Raw genomic sequence first — 14,261 nt, 5'->3', positions numbered from 1 at the left:
AGTCCCCAATGCAACAGTGTTGACAAGTGTGACCTTTAAGAGGTGATTAGGCCATGAGAGCTCTGCCCTCGTGAATGGATTAATGTCATCTTGGGAGTGGGCTCATTACCGAAGGAGTGGGTTTGTTCGGCCAGAGCTCACTCGCACACTCCCTCGCACACGCTCTGTCTCTGTTTCTGAGTGTGCGTCTCTCTCGGGCTCGCTTGCCTTTCTGCCGTGGGATGACGCAGCAAGAAGGCCCTTGCCAGATGTGGCCCCTGAACCGTGGAATTCCGAGCCTCCAGAACTGTAAGAACTAAATCTCTATTCCTCACAAATCACCCATTCTCAGGTATTCTGTTACAACAGCACACTACGGGCTAAGACAGACAGCTGATCGGAAACACATTGTTAAGCTTTCTAGGTTCTTCTGTGACTGGAGGACACTGGCTACGTGAGGACTTTGCAACACATGTTGCAAACAGGGATAAATCCAAGTGACCTGAAGAAAACTCTGAATAAGACAGGGATAACAGCCTTTTCAATAAAGCACGATCATCATACATGGCCTCCATTTTCACAGGAAAAAAAAAATGACACAAATTATCAAAGTTCCCATTTCAAAGGTTAAAATGTCTTTTTTTTTTTTTTTTGAGGCAGTGTCTCGCTCTGTTGCCAGGGCTAGAGTGCAGTGGAGTCATCATAGCTCACTGCAACCTCAAACTCCTGGGCTCAAGGGATCCTCCTGCTTCAGCCTCCCCAGTAGCTGGGACTACAGGCCCTTGTCACTACACCTGGCTAATTTTTCTATTTTTATAGAGGCAGGGCCTCGCTCTTGTTCAAGCTGGTCTTAAACTCCTGGGCTCAAGCAACGCTCCCTCCACGGCCTCCCAGAGTGCTAGGATTATATGCCTGAGCCCCCAGTTCCTTTGAAGAGCTCCCCCACCCACCTGTGAGCTAACAGGCCATTAGAATATGAGAGTGATCAGCGAGCTGTATCAAACTCCGGTGCTAGCAGTCCTGCTCTATCCTTCCCTTCCATGTCTGTTCCGGCTTTTCCTCCCACGTTACTCCCGTCATATGAGGAAAAACACCAAATAATTCGGTATTTACCACCCATTCCCAAACACTCACTCATTTACACCATGACAAGTTGATTTCGGCTCTTGCTCTCAACAGAGATTTCTCTCTCGAAGGGCCTGTCCTCACACTCTGCCATCTCGTGGGCAGCCTCCGGCATCCTTGGCCACGTCCCTAGACGACCCTGACACTAGCATTGACCTGATCCTGACAGTGGCTTTCTTCTGGCTGCTCTTTGATCACCAATAGTGAAATCTTGGTTTTTCTCAAGGATGCTGTTATCTTCTCCTAGTGATGAAAAGCAAAGGCTTTTAGCGTCAGATGATACCAGTTCAAAGCCAAGCACTGCCACTCACTAGCTGTGCACCCATGGCCTAGTTAATCTCTCACCCCTCAGTTCTCTCATACGTATAAAGGAATAATATACATAATAAGAATTCTCTACCTATAAAGGGATACTGTTACATATATTGATGCAATAAGAAGTCTATGTATTTTTAATATATATATTTTAAATGTAGATATAAAGATTATATGAATACCCTATATAATAGACCAAAAGTATGTAACACCCTGAGAATCCAATAAATATTTTCTCACGCTAATCTGTCTCTTTGCCTCACATTATACTTTCTACCCCTAAATTCTCTCAAGGTTTGAGCTCCGCATTTCCAACTGCCTGCTGGGCTGATCTTGCTGAACAGAGAGACAACAACTAAAGTTCACCACGTTACAAACTGAACTCATCTTACTCCTGACCTTGAACCCATTTCTCCTTCCTTTTATTGATGACATCGATAATCTCCCATGATTGAATCCTGACAACACCTTCCTCTAAGATCTGCCGCAAAGCCGGCCCCCGGATTTTGCCTATCCCACCTCGCCAAGTGATGCTGTCCACCCTGGAACCCCTGTTCTCACCACCATGCCCTTAATCTGTGCCATGTGACCTCTCTCCTGGTCTTCCGATCCTCTACTTTCTACTGCAAACCCTGCTGTCAGGCTAAGCTTTTTGAAGTAGTTTACTTGCAAACCATGAGTGTTCCCTGTACCTATAAAATTAAATGCAAAAGTTCTAAAGCAGCATTCTAACCTCCCACACCTGGCCTGAATTGCTTTCCAATCCTATCTCATTCCATTCACCCATGTTCCAACAAGAGCTGCGCTCCCGAAACACACACTTCCTCTGTTTCTCTGATTACATTATCTCCCATGCCTGAAATGTCCTCTTAAAACGGCTCCACCTGTTCAAACTCCAGTCTAAAACTGACTCAAACCACCTACTCAGGAAACTTTCCAGATTTCCCACAGCTGGACGCAAACCCTCCTCTGAAGTATCGGCTGCTTTTGCACGCTTGTGCCTTTACACACGCGCGCTCGCTCTCTGAAGGCACTTACTCTCTGCCATGCCTTGTGGCTACTTTTGGACATTTCTTCTTTCCCCTGCTGGACGCACTGTCTTTCCTTCCCCACCATGTCTCACTCGCAGCAGGTGCTCAGAAAAAATGCGCTGAATTAATGTATAACAAGTACACTTTGTTAAGAACACAACTTATGCAAAACTCACAAATTCTAAAGCACAACTCCAATTTGAAAATCCCTGGGAAGTTCACAGCAGCCTTACCCACCTGGGAAATACAATTTTCTGATTTGCAAGGGAAGAAAGACCTTGATAATATTTTTGGCCCACGAATACTTCTTTTAAAACAACATCTTAACGTATTATATGCACATAAAGCCAAAACATATGGGTTAAGTTTCCTATAAAGTACATACGGATTTTATAATAATAGCAAAGAGGCTAGGAGAAATGGTGATCTCCAAAGCAGATTATCTAAGGGTCTTTGTCTAACTCCAAAATTCATCTAGAGCAATCTTGCTTCAATTACTTGTTGACGTTTCCTCTTCGCCGTAGTGACTTTCCTAGAGACAACACTCTTCACATTCCCAGGGAGGAAAAGTAAGCAAGTGAGGAAAAGAAAACGACTTCCTTCACTTGTCATTCTTCCCCTCTGCCGTATTCACTTTCAGCAACGCTAACGGGCCTCTCCTTCCCTCTCCAGCCTCCCACCCCTCCGTTTTTGTCCTGCCATCCATCATTGTGATTTTGTCCTTCCTCACAGACTATTCCTTTTAACCTTTCCTATGCTTGCCGCCCCTCTTTTCTTCTTGTCCTCAAACATTTACTAAGAGGGTCTATATCCTCCCTCCCCACTTTCGAGTCAAGGTAAGAGCCTTTGGTGGGAGGATGTGGGGGTCGGCTGTCAGGGAAACCTGTGGCTAACGCAGATACCCACGTCCACGTGAAGTTTTTCTGCACAACCACCTTGTCAGCAGAAATATTCTTCCTCATAGCAGAGCCTGGACTCTGCAGTGAAGTCCAACTGAGCAGGAACAAAGAGCTGGGAGTGGGAGTGTACGAGGAGGAAATTGGAGAGAGGAGGAGAGGTAATGGGGAAATTAAGTTATAGGAACTGTTAACTAATCCCAAGTGACACCCTCTCACCCTCAAGCCCCACCACACAGCCCTCTGTTCCCAAACCTCAACCCGCGCACAGTGAAGAATCTGAAACCCAGTGTTCACCTCCTCCCTTCTCAATGGACAGCCTCAGCGCTTTAATTAATGTCAGTCGTGTGTTCACAGCACTATCTAGACACAGAAAGGAAGAGAAGGAAAACTGAAAACCCTCTGCTTCGCAGTATCTCTGAGAGCGAGGCTGCTTTCATCCGCTGTAACTATTATAACTGGCTCACCAGTGCTACTTGGAAATTCCTGTAAGATTTGTTAACAAGGTGAAAGCAGCACTATCTGCTTCCCAGCAGAAAAATCCTGTACTTAACTTCCCAGCTTCAAATAAGGGAAGAAAACAGGCAGCTGCAGCATGAAATGGAGATCCTTTTATGCAAGAGCGAGACCCACAGCCAGTATTTTCACAAATAAATTGCATAAAAGTTCCCTAATTAGGATTTAATCAAATGATAGTTGAGCTACTATAACATTGTTTCAAGGCCTGTAGTCTAATTATTTCGCTTTCTAAAAATGAATAGTAGCCATCTTTCCAGGAGCTGTCTGGATAGCTTAGTGCACGCTAATGAGGTTTAATGACAGTTAGACAGGACCATAAAAGGAGGCATAAATTCACCACTGGCTCCAAAAAAAACTTCTTACACCCATAAACAAGCTGCTTTTACCATACTGGTAAAGAAAATCCCCAACTGGCTTTCAAGCTTAACTTTTCCATGAGAACGAATATTAGCATAAGCTAGAACTGCTCTAGCAAATAGCAAATGCAACAAGGACCCAGGAAATGCTCTTTCAATGCTTTGCTCAAAGGGACTACACCTCTGTTTGCCTGCCTCTTTCCCACTCCTCCAACCGCCTCAAAATGTACTGACTTCATTAATTCATTTAATAAACATTAACTGAACATCCAATATGTACCAGGTATCATTGTAAGTGCACGAAAAATCTCTGCCCTCAAGGATCTAGCAGGAAGAAACAGACAAGGAAAAAAGGAAGTTACATGGTATGTTAGACTGGGATAATCATTATGGGATTCAAGTCCCAAACATGGGTTCCCCATGCCCAGATCGTGACCTGGTTTGCAACGGTGACTGTAACGTTCATCTGCACACCCAGCACCTACTACATGCTTGGCATATAATGCAATCTCAATTCTTAAAAATCCTTTTAATAATCAAATGAGTGACCAAGTGTTTTAACAGTTTTCAAATTCTCTACGAGGCAGACTTGAGGAAAGTTATTAGCAAGGTATTGATCTACAAGTGACAGAATGAGGGGGAAAAAAATTTGTTGAAAGAGTCTAATGTAGTTTTTAAAAATCATATATTCCCTCGATTACAGAGAAACAAGTAACAAGACAAGTCACTTAAGAGATGACTCATTTTAAACCGGAGATTGTTAACCTGCAGTGCACAGACTCGGAAATGCACGTGAACCCAATGGTACCGTTAGCACCATCAGGGGCAGAGGGGAGTCATGTGCATTTATCTGGGGAGAAAGCTGGTAACTTTTGGCAGCTTCTCAGAGGTCTGCGATCCCCAAAAGATTAAGCAACACTGCCCTACATAATAAACATGTTATGTCCTTGTTAATAGTAAAAGTATACTTTTAACCCGGAGTCAGCATCTTCATTTTTCTTAATAGGTGCAATCTTTGAGGGAGTTGAGAGAGTGGGAGAAACGCAGGCACACAAGTATAGTCCTTTTAAACCAAGCACTCCAGAAGCATCCTGAAACCATTTTTTCCACATGTCCCCGAAAAGCTGTCCCATCCCTACTTATAAATGTAGGCCAGCTAAATGGTTTCAATAGGTTCCAGCTCCCTCAAATTCTGAGTCCAAATACAAACTGCCATGCCGCAGACCTAATGCCAGCGAAAGTCACACTTAGGTCTTAACTACTATGAACAAAAACCTCTCAAATATTAACAGAATCTTCTCCTGTGTTCCACCTTGAAGTTTTCTCTTAAGTTCTTAATAGAGGCAGAAGAGATGCTTCCTCCCTAGATCAGCCATTCTCCTTGCTGGCTACTTATAATTCTTATGAAGGCAGGGGCTGGGTGCGGTGGCTCACACCTGTGATCCTAGCACTCTGGGAGGCCGAGGCAGGAGGATTGCTTGAGGTCAGGAGTTCAAGACCAGCTTGAGCAAGATCTTGTTTCTACTAAAAATAGAAAAAATTAGCCAGGCCTGGTGGTGTGCACCTGTAGTCCCAGCTACTCGAGAGGCTGAGGCAGGAGGATCACTTGAGCCCAGGAGTTTGAGGTCACAGTGAGCTATGACGCGACTGTACTCTACCCAGGTGACAGAGTGAGACTCTGTCTCAAAAAAAAAAATAAATTCTTATGAAGGCAAAAATTTAACAGAATACATGTGGCTACAGAGCCATTTAAAAGAGCCCCTCATAGGATTCTTGTTTGCCAGGGTTGAAAGTTATTGGTCCAAAACAGGGATCAGCAAGCCTTTTCTATAAAGGACCAGATGCTACATATTTTTGCTTTGCAGGCTACCTGGTCTCTGTTGTAACTACTCAACTCTGCTGTCGTATTGTGAGAGCAGCCACAGAGAACATGTAATTGAGGAGAAAAGAATAATAATTTGGGAAAGAGATCATGAAGGGACGATAATGAACAGTAATTATTTCTAGAATTTAAAATGCTGACTAGGTGTGGTGGGAGGAAGAGTATATTAAAGCAGTTTCTGCTCACCCCTGAGATGGATCTCCTAATTCAAACCCATCTCAACCCCATCCATCAAATCCCAGGAATGCGTCCCTCACTCCTACCCCGGACCCAGGGGTGCAGCCTGGGTCCATTTGAGGAGTTTACCCCACTCCAGCTTCTCCTCATTGACCTGCCACTCAGGACAGCTGGGTGCAACCAGGAAGACCCTTTGCCAGGCAGGGCGACCTTCACAAGTGCAGAGCAAACCCAGGCCAGCCTTGGCCAGCGGTCTCAGGGAAGCCCTGCCCCTCAACCCCACTCTCAATGATGCTCATGGTCCTCTGGCTCCATCTCACTTCCTTTCAACTTTCTTTATTTGCCTTATTTTCTCTCTCTCCTTTTTTTAAGTTGCAAAGCCCTAACTTGATCAAGATTACAGGACCACTGTGACACACAGAATTTGAGTGACAAATCCAAGGATAGGAATGAAAGCAACAAAAAATCTAAACAGTTCACAATTACCTTGCCCATATTCATTTGCATCTGGATTAAATGTTTCTTTATTAAGCCAGTGAATAACAGAAGACTGGGTAAGGTTCAGATTTACAGAGCACCATCAAAAGACAGAAGCTCAATAAGAACTTCTTAGAACCAAGCTCGTCATAGTGATAATAAAATCATTTAAAAAAAAAAAAAGAAAGAAAGAAAAGGGAAATCTAAGAGGATAGTTATTCATTACATGGTGACAAGCCACAGCTGGGAAGTCTCTTAAGGAAAAAAAAAATTTTATTACCTTTTCATGGTTTTCAATTAAGATTTCCACGACAATATTCTGAAACTTCAAATCCATGATGGCAGCAACCGTTTCTTCCTGTGGCCTCATTAGAGTCGGTCCAAACACCACTCCTAAATTTGCCACCGTCATTAGGTTCTGCTTGGAGTGATTTGAAACACTAGAATTGATGAGGGGGGAAAAGTCTCTGTTTAACCAAAGGGGCAAAAATTGTGGAATGTACAATATTCTGCAACTCTATGTCCTTAAAAACAGGGAGTCAAGAGACTCAAACTGTCCTCAACATCAGCCTCTGAAATAAGTGGCTCTAACAAGACCCACGCACTGAGGCCCCTGCCTCCTCTTCTACTTCTCTCTCTCTCATGCTCTACTCTGGCCGCAATGGCTTTCTTACTAGTTCCATGTACAGTCTTCCCTTGGTAGAACACGGGGGACTGGTTCCAGCACCCTCGTGGATACCAAAAGACACAGATGCTAAAGTCCTACAATTTGCTCTGTGGAACCTGCAGGTAGAAAAAGTCACCCTCCACACCCACATGCACCCTGTGAATACTGTATTTTCAATCAGTGGCTTGCTGAACCCGTGGATGCAGAATCCACAGTTACGGAGTCCGCAGATGCAGAGTGCCTACTTTACATGCTAAGCTTGTTTCCCTCAAAAGCCTTCATTTACTGTTCCCCTCTAATCAAAACACACCCCCTCTTCCACCAGATCATTATATCCTTGGTTCTAGGAACTACCAGATCCCATGGCACCTTTGTAAAAAACAGCTTCCCAAGTATGCAGAGCACCCACACTCAGTCCTTCAGCCCAGTACCATTGTGCAGTGAACAACCTGGACAACTGTTCCCAGTAGCCTTGTCATTTATGCAGTGCTCAACTCAAAGATTTCATCCTCAAAGAGATCTTCCATAATAATCTTCTTTATAGTCTCACACTCAACATACATTCTCCATCTCCTTACTCCTTACTTGCATTTTTGCCACTTATCATCTGAAACCATTTTGTATTTTTATTTATAATCTGTTTATCATCTTTTTCCCCCAAGAAAGTAAGCTTCATGGAAGTAGGGATTTTTGACTGTCTTGTTCAACTATCTACTCACGAGCACCTAAAAAAGGCATTCACTAAACATTTGTTGACCAAATGAATGAATGACTATACAAGTAGTAGGACTGTTAGCAAATCACAATATCCTTTGACGTTCACTCTTCATGTAAAAGAAAGGTTCTAAAACATAGTGTTCCTCAGGTTCCTCTCACCTCAAAAATTATAATGATCTGTGAGCCATTTATATTTGAAGAAAGCTAATCTCTCCGCTGAATTATTCAATTTTGCTTGCTTTTAAGAGGAGGAGGAAAAGAGAATGGAGTCTGTGAAATAACTACCCATTGCTGAATTAAGCCAACTTAAGGGCATGCTCAAACTTAGAGTCAGATAGGTGTGAAGCCAAGTTAAATTTGCTAACAAGCTTAGAATCCCATTTCCAGAATCTGAGTATGGGGCAATGTATAATATTCTCTTCTTTCCTTCAAATCAAATCCTGAGTTGCTGGCAGTGCTGTTAGGCAAATAATTATACAACTTCATGAGAGCATCGTATTTCAACGTCTTGTCCAAAACACACACGATGAGTCAAACGCCCAGCTTGCCCTTCCAGGTGTGGTCCCTGGTATTGTGTATGCAGCCCCTGTTCCAACCGTTCCAAGTCCAGAACGCTGCACGGCACCCAGAGTGAAGCAAAGAAAGTTAAAAGGAAGAAAGAGAGGCTTACTTTGTTAAGTGTTTCACCAAAATATCCAACATTTCTTTATTTTTCTCTGGCAGCTTGTGTACCAAGAAATGGATAGCATTAACACGAGATTCTGGGCTGCCGCTTTCTTTAAGAAAAAAAAAAAAAAAAGAAGAAAGAAAAAAAGTAGTTAGTAAAATGCTCAGAATCGAATCTATAATATTTCTCAAAATCAACAATGTCAACAGCTCATCTTCAAGATTGTCAAACACAGAGAATTTAAACATATTTTGCCACCTTTAAAAGGAAAAAGAAATCTTTCTCCCTATCATTAATCTTCTAACGCCTCCCATATGAGGTAATTTCAGTGCAGCTGCAGTGAGTGCCTTTCCCTGGGTTGAAGAACAGATAGCTGCCGCGGCTTCTCCTCCAGCACACTGCGCTTCAAGCCTGCCTGTCATCCACCTGATGGAGTCCAGTCACGGGGTCACCGCCCCACAACGGAATGCAAGTAAAACATCAGCAAATAGGCTATTCCCTGTTAAGGGTTGAATTGCATCCCCCAAAAAGATATGTTGAAGTTCCGATCCTTAGATCCTCAGAACGACTGCTTCTAGCTGCACTTGGAATCTAATCAGGTATGGCAAGATATGGCGAGGACCGCCATACGGGGCAAAGTTTTACGCACAGAGCCCTGGAAACAGATGGCGTGGCATGCCACACAGGCCACGCGGGGATGCACCAGGGTCAGTGAAAAGGCAGAGGAAGACAGGGTGGAATGTGGCAAGAGTCTTTAATGTGGTTTCCCCAGAAAGAATGGGGCAGGGCTGGCAGGCTTAGCGGCTAAGGTAATGGTTTTGGTGGGCTCTGGGGCACAGAGGCTGTCCCCAGTTGGCTGCTACCTGGGCCTGGGGTGACAAGAGCAGGAGTGCAGGTGCATGCAGAGGACCGGACAGTTCGCATATGAAAAGCCTCCTGGGGTTTAGTATCTCCAGGAACTGACTAGCGCTGGGAGGGGCAGTGTCCCCAGGTCAGTGAGGCCCCAGATGTCAAAACTTCAGAATAAAAAGGCACTCTTAATCCATGACCTTATTTGGAAATAAAGCTGTTGCAGATGTCAGTTAAATGAGATCACTGTGAAGTAGGGTGGGGTCCGTCCCTTCATCCAATATGACTGGTGTCCTTATAAGAAAAAGACACAGAGGGAAGACAGGCGCGTGAAGACAGACACAGGGGAGAGTCATGTGACAGCAGAGGCAGAGATGGGAGCAAAGAGCCTACAAGTCACGGGATGCTTAGGAGTGCCCGGAACCACCGGAAGCTGCCTACAGCCTTCGGAGTGAGCATGGCCCTTGCAACATCTGCATCTCACACTTTCCAGCCTCTAGAATAGTGACAGAATGAATTTCTGTTGTTTTAAGCTACTCAGTTCATAGTACTTGCTTACAGCAGCCCTGGGACACTAACACATTCCTTTTACCCCTTAAACTTTGGAATTAATTATCTGTGACTCTTATTAACGATGTATTCGAATTCCCTTTATTGTGTTCTTGATTGGAAAATTATCAAATAAATCAATAAGATGCTTGTTATTGAGGATTATGCTAGAGTTTTCAGGGGTGTCAAAGACATGACTTATGAGAATTGGGTGCTAGGTTTACCATAACAGAAAGGAAGGTTAGCAATTGCTTCGGAGGTTCACACAGAGCTGGCCCAGAAGCTCAGGAAGGGTCTCACTTGGGCCTGGGGAAGGGTCCAGGGAAAGGCCAACTGAGGGGCGGGGTCACATTCCAGATGCGGCAAACAGCAAGACAACAAGCACAGCCCCTAAGCAGAGACAGCACCTCAAGTGGCAGCCTGAGGCCAACTTTGGTCTGAAAAGGTCAATTTGGGTGGCCTGTAATCCTAGCACTCTGGGAGGCCAAGGCAGGAGGATTGCTTGAGGTCAGGAGTTCAAGACCAGCCTGAGCAAGAGCGAGACCCTGTCTCTACTAAAAATAGAAAAATCAGCCAGGCGTCTGGGTGCGCACCTGTAGTCCCAGATACTCGGGAGGCTGAGGCAGGAGGATGGCTTGAGCCCAGGAGTCTGAGATTGCAGTAAGCTACTCTGACATCACTGTACCCTACTCAGGACAACAAAGCAAGACTCTGTCTCAAAAAAAAAAAACAAAAACAAACAAACAAATAGGCCAATTTGAAGAATTTGTCTCTACTGTTGGCTTCTAAATTAGTCACTAAAAGTAAAAGCAAAAAAGGGATACGAATAGAGTTAAATTTGGGGAAGGTAAACCTGACATTTTTTGAAGGATGGATTAGAATGGGGAGACCGAGTTAGGAGGGAAATGCTATTTGGGAACAAAGTGATAGGAAGGAAGGGGGAGATGGTAGAACTACAAATAAAGAAGCAGACCACAGAAGTACAGATGCTCCTCACCTATGATGAGGCTACATCCCAATAAACCCATCGTATAGTCGAAAACTGGAGACCATCCTTATAGCCTAGAGTCAGAGCCACTGCTTCCAACTGATAGCTGAGTGGCTCTGAGCAAGTTACCTACTAACCTCTCTGTGCCTCAGTTTCCTCACCTGTAAAATGAAGATAACAACATCTCAAAAGGCCAGTATGAAATTAAAGCACTGCACTTAGCCTCAGTGGCTGGCACAAACAGGCACTCGACCACTGTTAGCTATTATTACTGTTGTAGTTTGTGTTGCTATTATCATGTAAGAGCTATGATGGAAAAAAGTAGAACTGACAGGATCTAGCAGCAGACTGGCAGTGGATGAGGAAGAGGAAGGCAGAGACGACCAGAGTTCCACGTCTGGGTTGTCTGGTAGTTCCACCAGTTCCACTGGCAGACGGCAGCGCCAAAGGCAAAGCTGGTATGAGGAGGAAAATGACAGTGGAGATGATTTTCAGGGGGCTGGTATCCAGCAGGGAGAATACAGGAGGCTTCAGAGACCAAGGCTAGAAATGTTCTCCAGAAAATGTGACCTCTAGCACGTGGCTGAAACTGCCTACAACTTCAGAAAGCTAACCGAGGGCACCATGGGGAAAAGAGCTCCAAAGACATCCAGGGGACAGGCCAACTCCAGGGCTAAGACAAGCAGGCAAAGCAAATGGAGGAGGAAGACGGGTTGGGAGCGACCAGAGAGGTTCGATGTCACCAGAAGTCAAGTGAGAAAGCCTGCACAGACTGGGTGCTGCAAGTGGTATCAATGGAAAGACTGGGAGAAGGGACCCTGGGCACCACTAAATTTATCAACTGAGAGCCACTTTTTACCGAAATTGGGAGGTTAAAGGAGGAGCTGCTGGAGAGGGAATGCAGAGCCGGACTTCAGAGCACGTTCAAAAAGCAAGAAACCGAAGGTAACGGCAAAGAGAAGTAAAACAGAACAAGACAGGGGCATTTATTTTTTCAAAGTAACAGTTTTATCTTTTTTCTTATGATAAAAATTAAATACATGCTCTGCTAAAATTTTAGACAACAGAGAGAAAATATTCAAGTAAAAATCACTAAAAATCTGAAACATATATATGAAAAATAACACGCAATCAGACTAGAAAGAACTCCTGCAAATTTCTGCAACAGAAAAAGAGAGAGACAGACAGACGCAACCTAACAGAACAACAGGCAAAAGACTGGAACAGAACTTCACAAAATATTTATTCATATGACCAAAAAAATAAAAAAACACAAAACGGGCTAAATCTACATTAGAGAAACAGAAATTAAAACCAGGAGAGAATACTACTCAGCCCCCACAATGGCTTTGAATGAATGCTCACATACTTGGGCAATGAGACGAGGCAACTGGAACTTCCAGACACCAACAAGGTGGGAATAACTAAATGGCACAGCCACTATAGGGAACTGTCTGGCAGTGTCTATGAAAGCTGAGCAAACACATGCCCTACCACCCAAAAATTCCACTCCTGGGTATATAACCAGGAGAAATGCACATAAATGTTCACTGAAAGACACATACTGAAATATTCACAGCAGTATTCTTTGTAATAGCCCCAAACTGAAAACAACCCAAACATCCACTGACAGTAGAATAAACAGCTACACTGTGGTGTATTCCTACAACAGAACACAATGACGACAAATCAACTACTGCTTCACACGACGTGGACGAGTGTTGCAAGAGGAGCAAAAGCAGCCAGAGACTAGAGAGGCTATTCTGTCTGGTCGCATTTACGTGAAGTTCAAAGACAACAACTCCAAGCCACATTGTTGGGAGTCGTCACACTTCATGGAGGTGGAGAGTGACTACCTGGGTGTGAGAAAGGGCTTCTGAGGTTCCTATGATGTTTGATTTCTTTTTTTTTTTTTTTTAATGAGACAAGAGTCTTGCTCTGTTGCCCAGGATAGAATGCCATGGCGTCAGCCTAGCTCACAGCAACCTCAGACTCCTGGGCTCAAGCGATCCTTCTGCCTCAGCCTCCCAAGTAGCTGGGACTACAGGCATGTGCTACCATGCCCAGCTAATTTATATATATATATATTTTTTTAGTTGTCCAGATCATTTCTTTCTATTTTTTAGTAGAGACGGGGTCTCGCTCTTGCTCAGGCTGGTCTGGAACTCCTGAGCAATCCACCTGCCTCAGCCTCCCAGAGTGCTAGGATTACAGGCGCGAGCCACCGCACCCGGCCTGATTTTCTTGATCTGGGGGCTGATTACAAGGATATCTCCACTTTGTTAAAATTCGATAAGCTGTATACCTATTTCTGCACATGTTACATTTCAATAAAAAGTTCACCTAAATTAAAATTATCAGCAATAAATCTTACCCTAAGATAAGCTAGTAAATCTTAGGTTTAATGCTTTCATAGTTTTCCTTCCTTTTTTTATAGTGAAATGTAGAAACAGCCCATTTAATAGATCATGACTATCTTTCCATGTCACTAAATGCAGCACCACACCAACAACTTTAGGAACATCTGGATTGTTTCCAATGTTTGCAAAGTTAAGTTTGTTCCCATTTAAACTCCCGATAACAGTGTCTGAGGGTGAGAAATGAGGTTTTACAATAAAGGACACTGAAACAGCTGTTGCTAAAGAAAAAAGAAGCAAAAAGGCTAAGAAATTAAAAAGCACATGATAAAGCAGAACACGAGTAAATGATATTATGTAATAAAAAACTTTTAGATACAAACTAAATTTATCATTGAAAACAAAAGCATACCTGTCTAAAGTGTTAGGTAATATTCCTTGAAAGGGGGAATCAATGACTGAATGAATGAATGAAGTGTTAGGTAATAAATTATAATCCAGTTCTTAATCTGGCATTAAAATCAAGATCCAATCAATGCTGGAGAAAATAAAAATATAAATATATAACACGTTTAATTCACAGTTCTGATTTTAAAAAATAAAATTAAAGCAGAGACTCTGAAAAATAGTCAAAAATTCCAGGCCGGGCGCGGTGGCTTACGCCTGTAATCCTAGCACGCTGGGAGGCCGAGGCAGGCGGATTGTTTGAG

The 14,261-nt window shown here is 43.7% G+C and overlaps 1 protein-coding gene across 1 annotated transcript in view; it reads right to left on the bottom strand.

Annotated features, from left to right (window-relative positions):
• Window positions 1-14,261, bottom strand: part of ARHGAP10 (Rho GTPase activating protein 10) — a 285,825-nt gene that overhangs the window by 81,173 nt on the left and 190,391 nt on the right. The window contains exons 16-17 of the mRNA XM_012660012.1: window positions 8,812-8,917; window positions 7,038-7,197 (exon numbers count right to left, since the gene is read on the bottom strand). Of these exons, the coding sequence (XP_012515466.1) occupies window positions 7,038-7,197; window positions 8,812-8,917 (266 nt within the window). The remainder of the gene's footprint in view (window positions 1-7,037; window positions 7,198-8,811; window positions 8,918-14,261) is intronic.

Source organism: Propithecus coquereli, unplaced genomic scaffold (genome assembly GCF_000956105.1).
Source record: "Propithecus coquereli isolate 6110/MARCELLA unplaced genomic scaffold, Pcoq_1.0 Scaffold65, whole genome shotgun sequence".
Taxonomy (NCBI): domain Eukaryota; kingdom Metazoa; phylum Chordata; class Mammalia; order Primates; family Indriidae; genus Propithecus; species Propithecus coquereli.
Note: the sequence above shows the minus strand (reverse complement) of the source record. Positions and strands in the feature narration are given on the sequence as shown.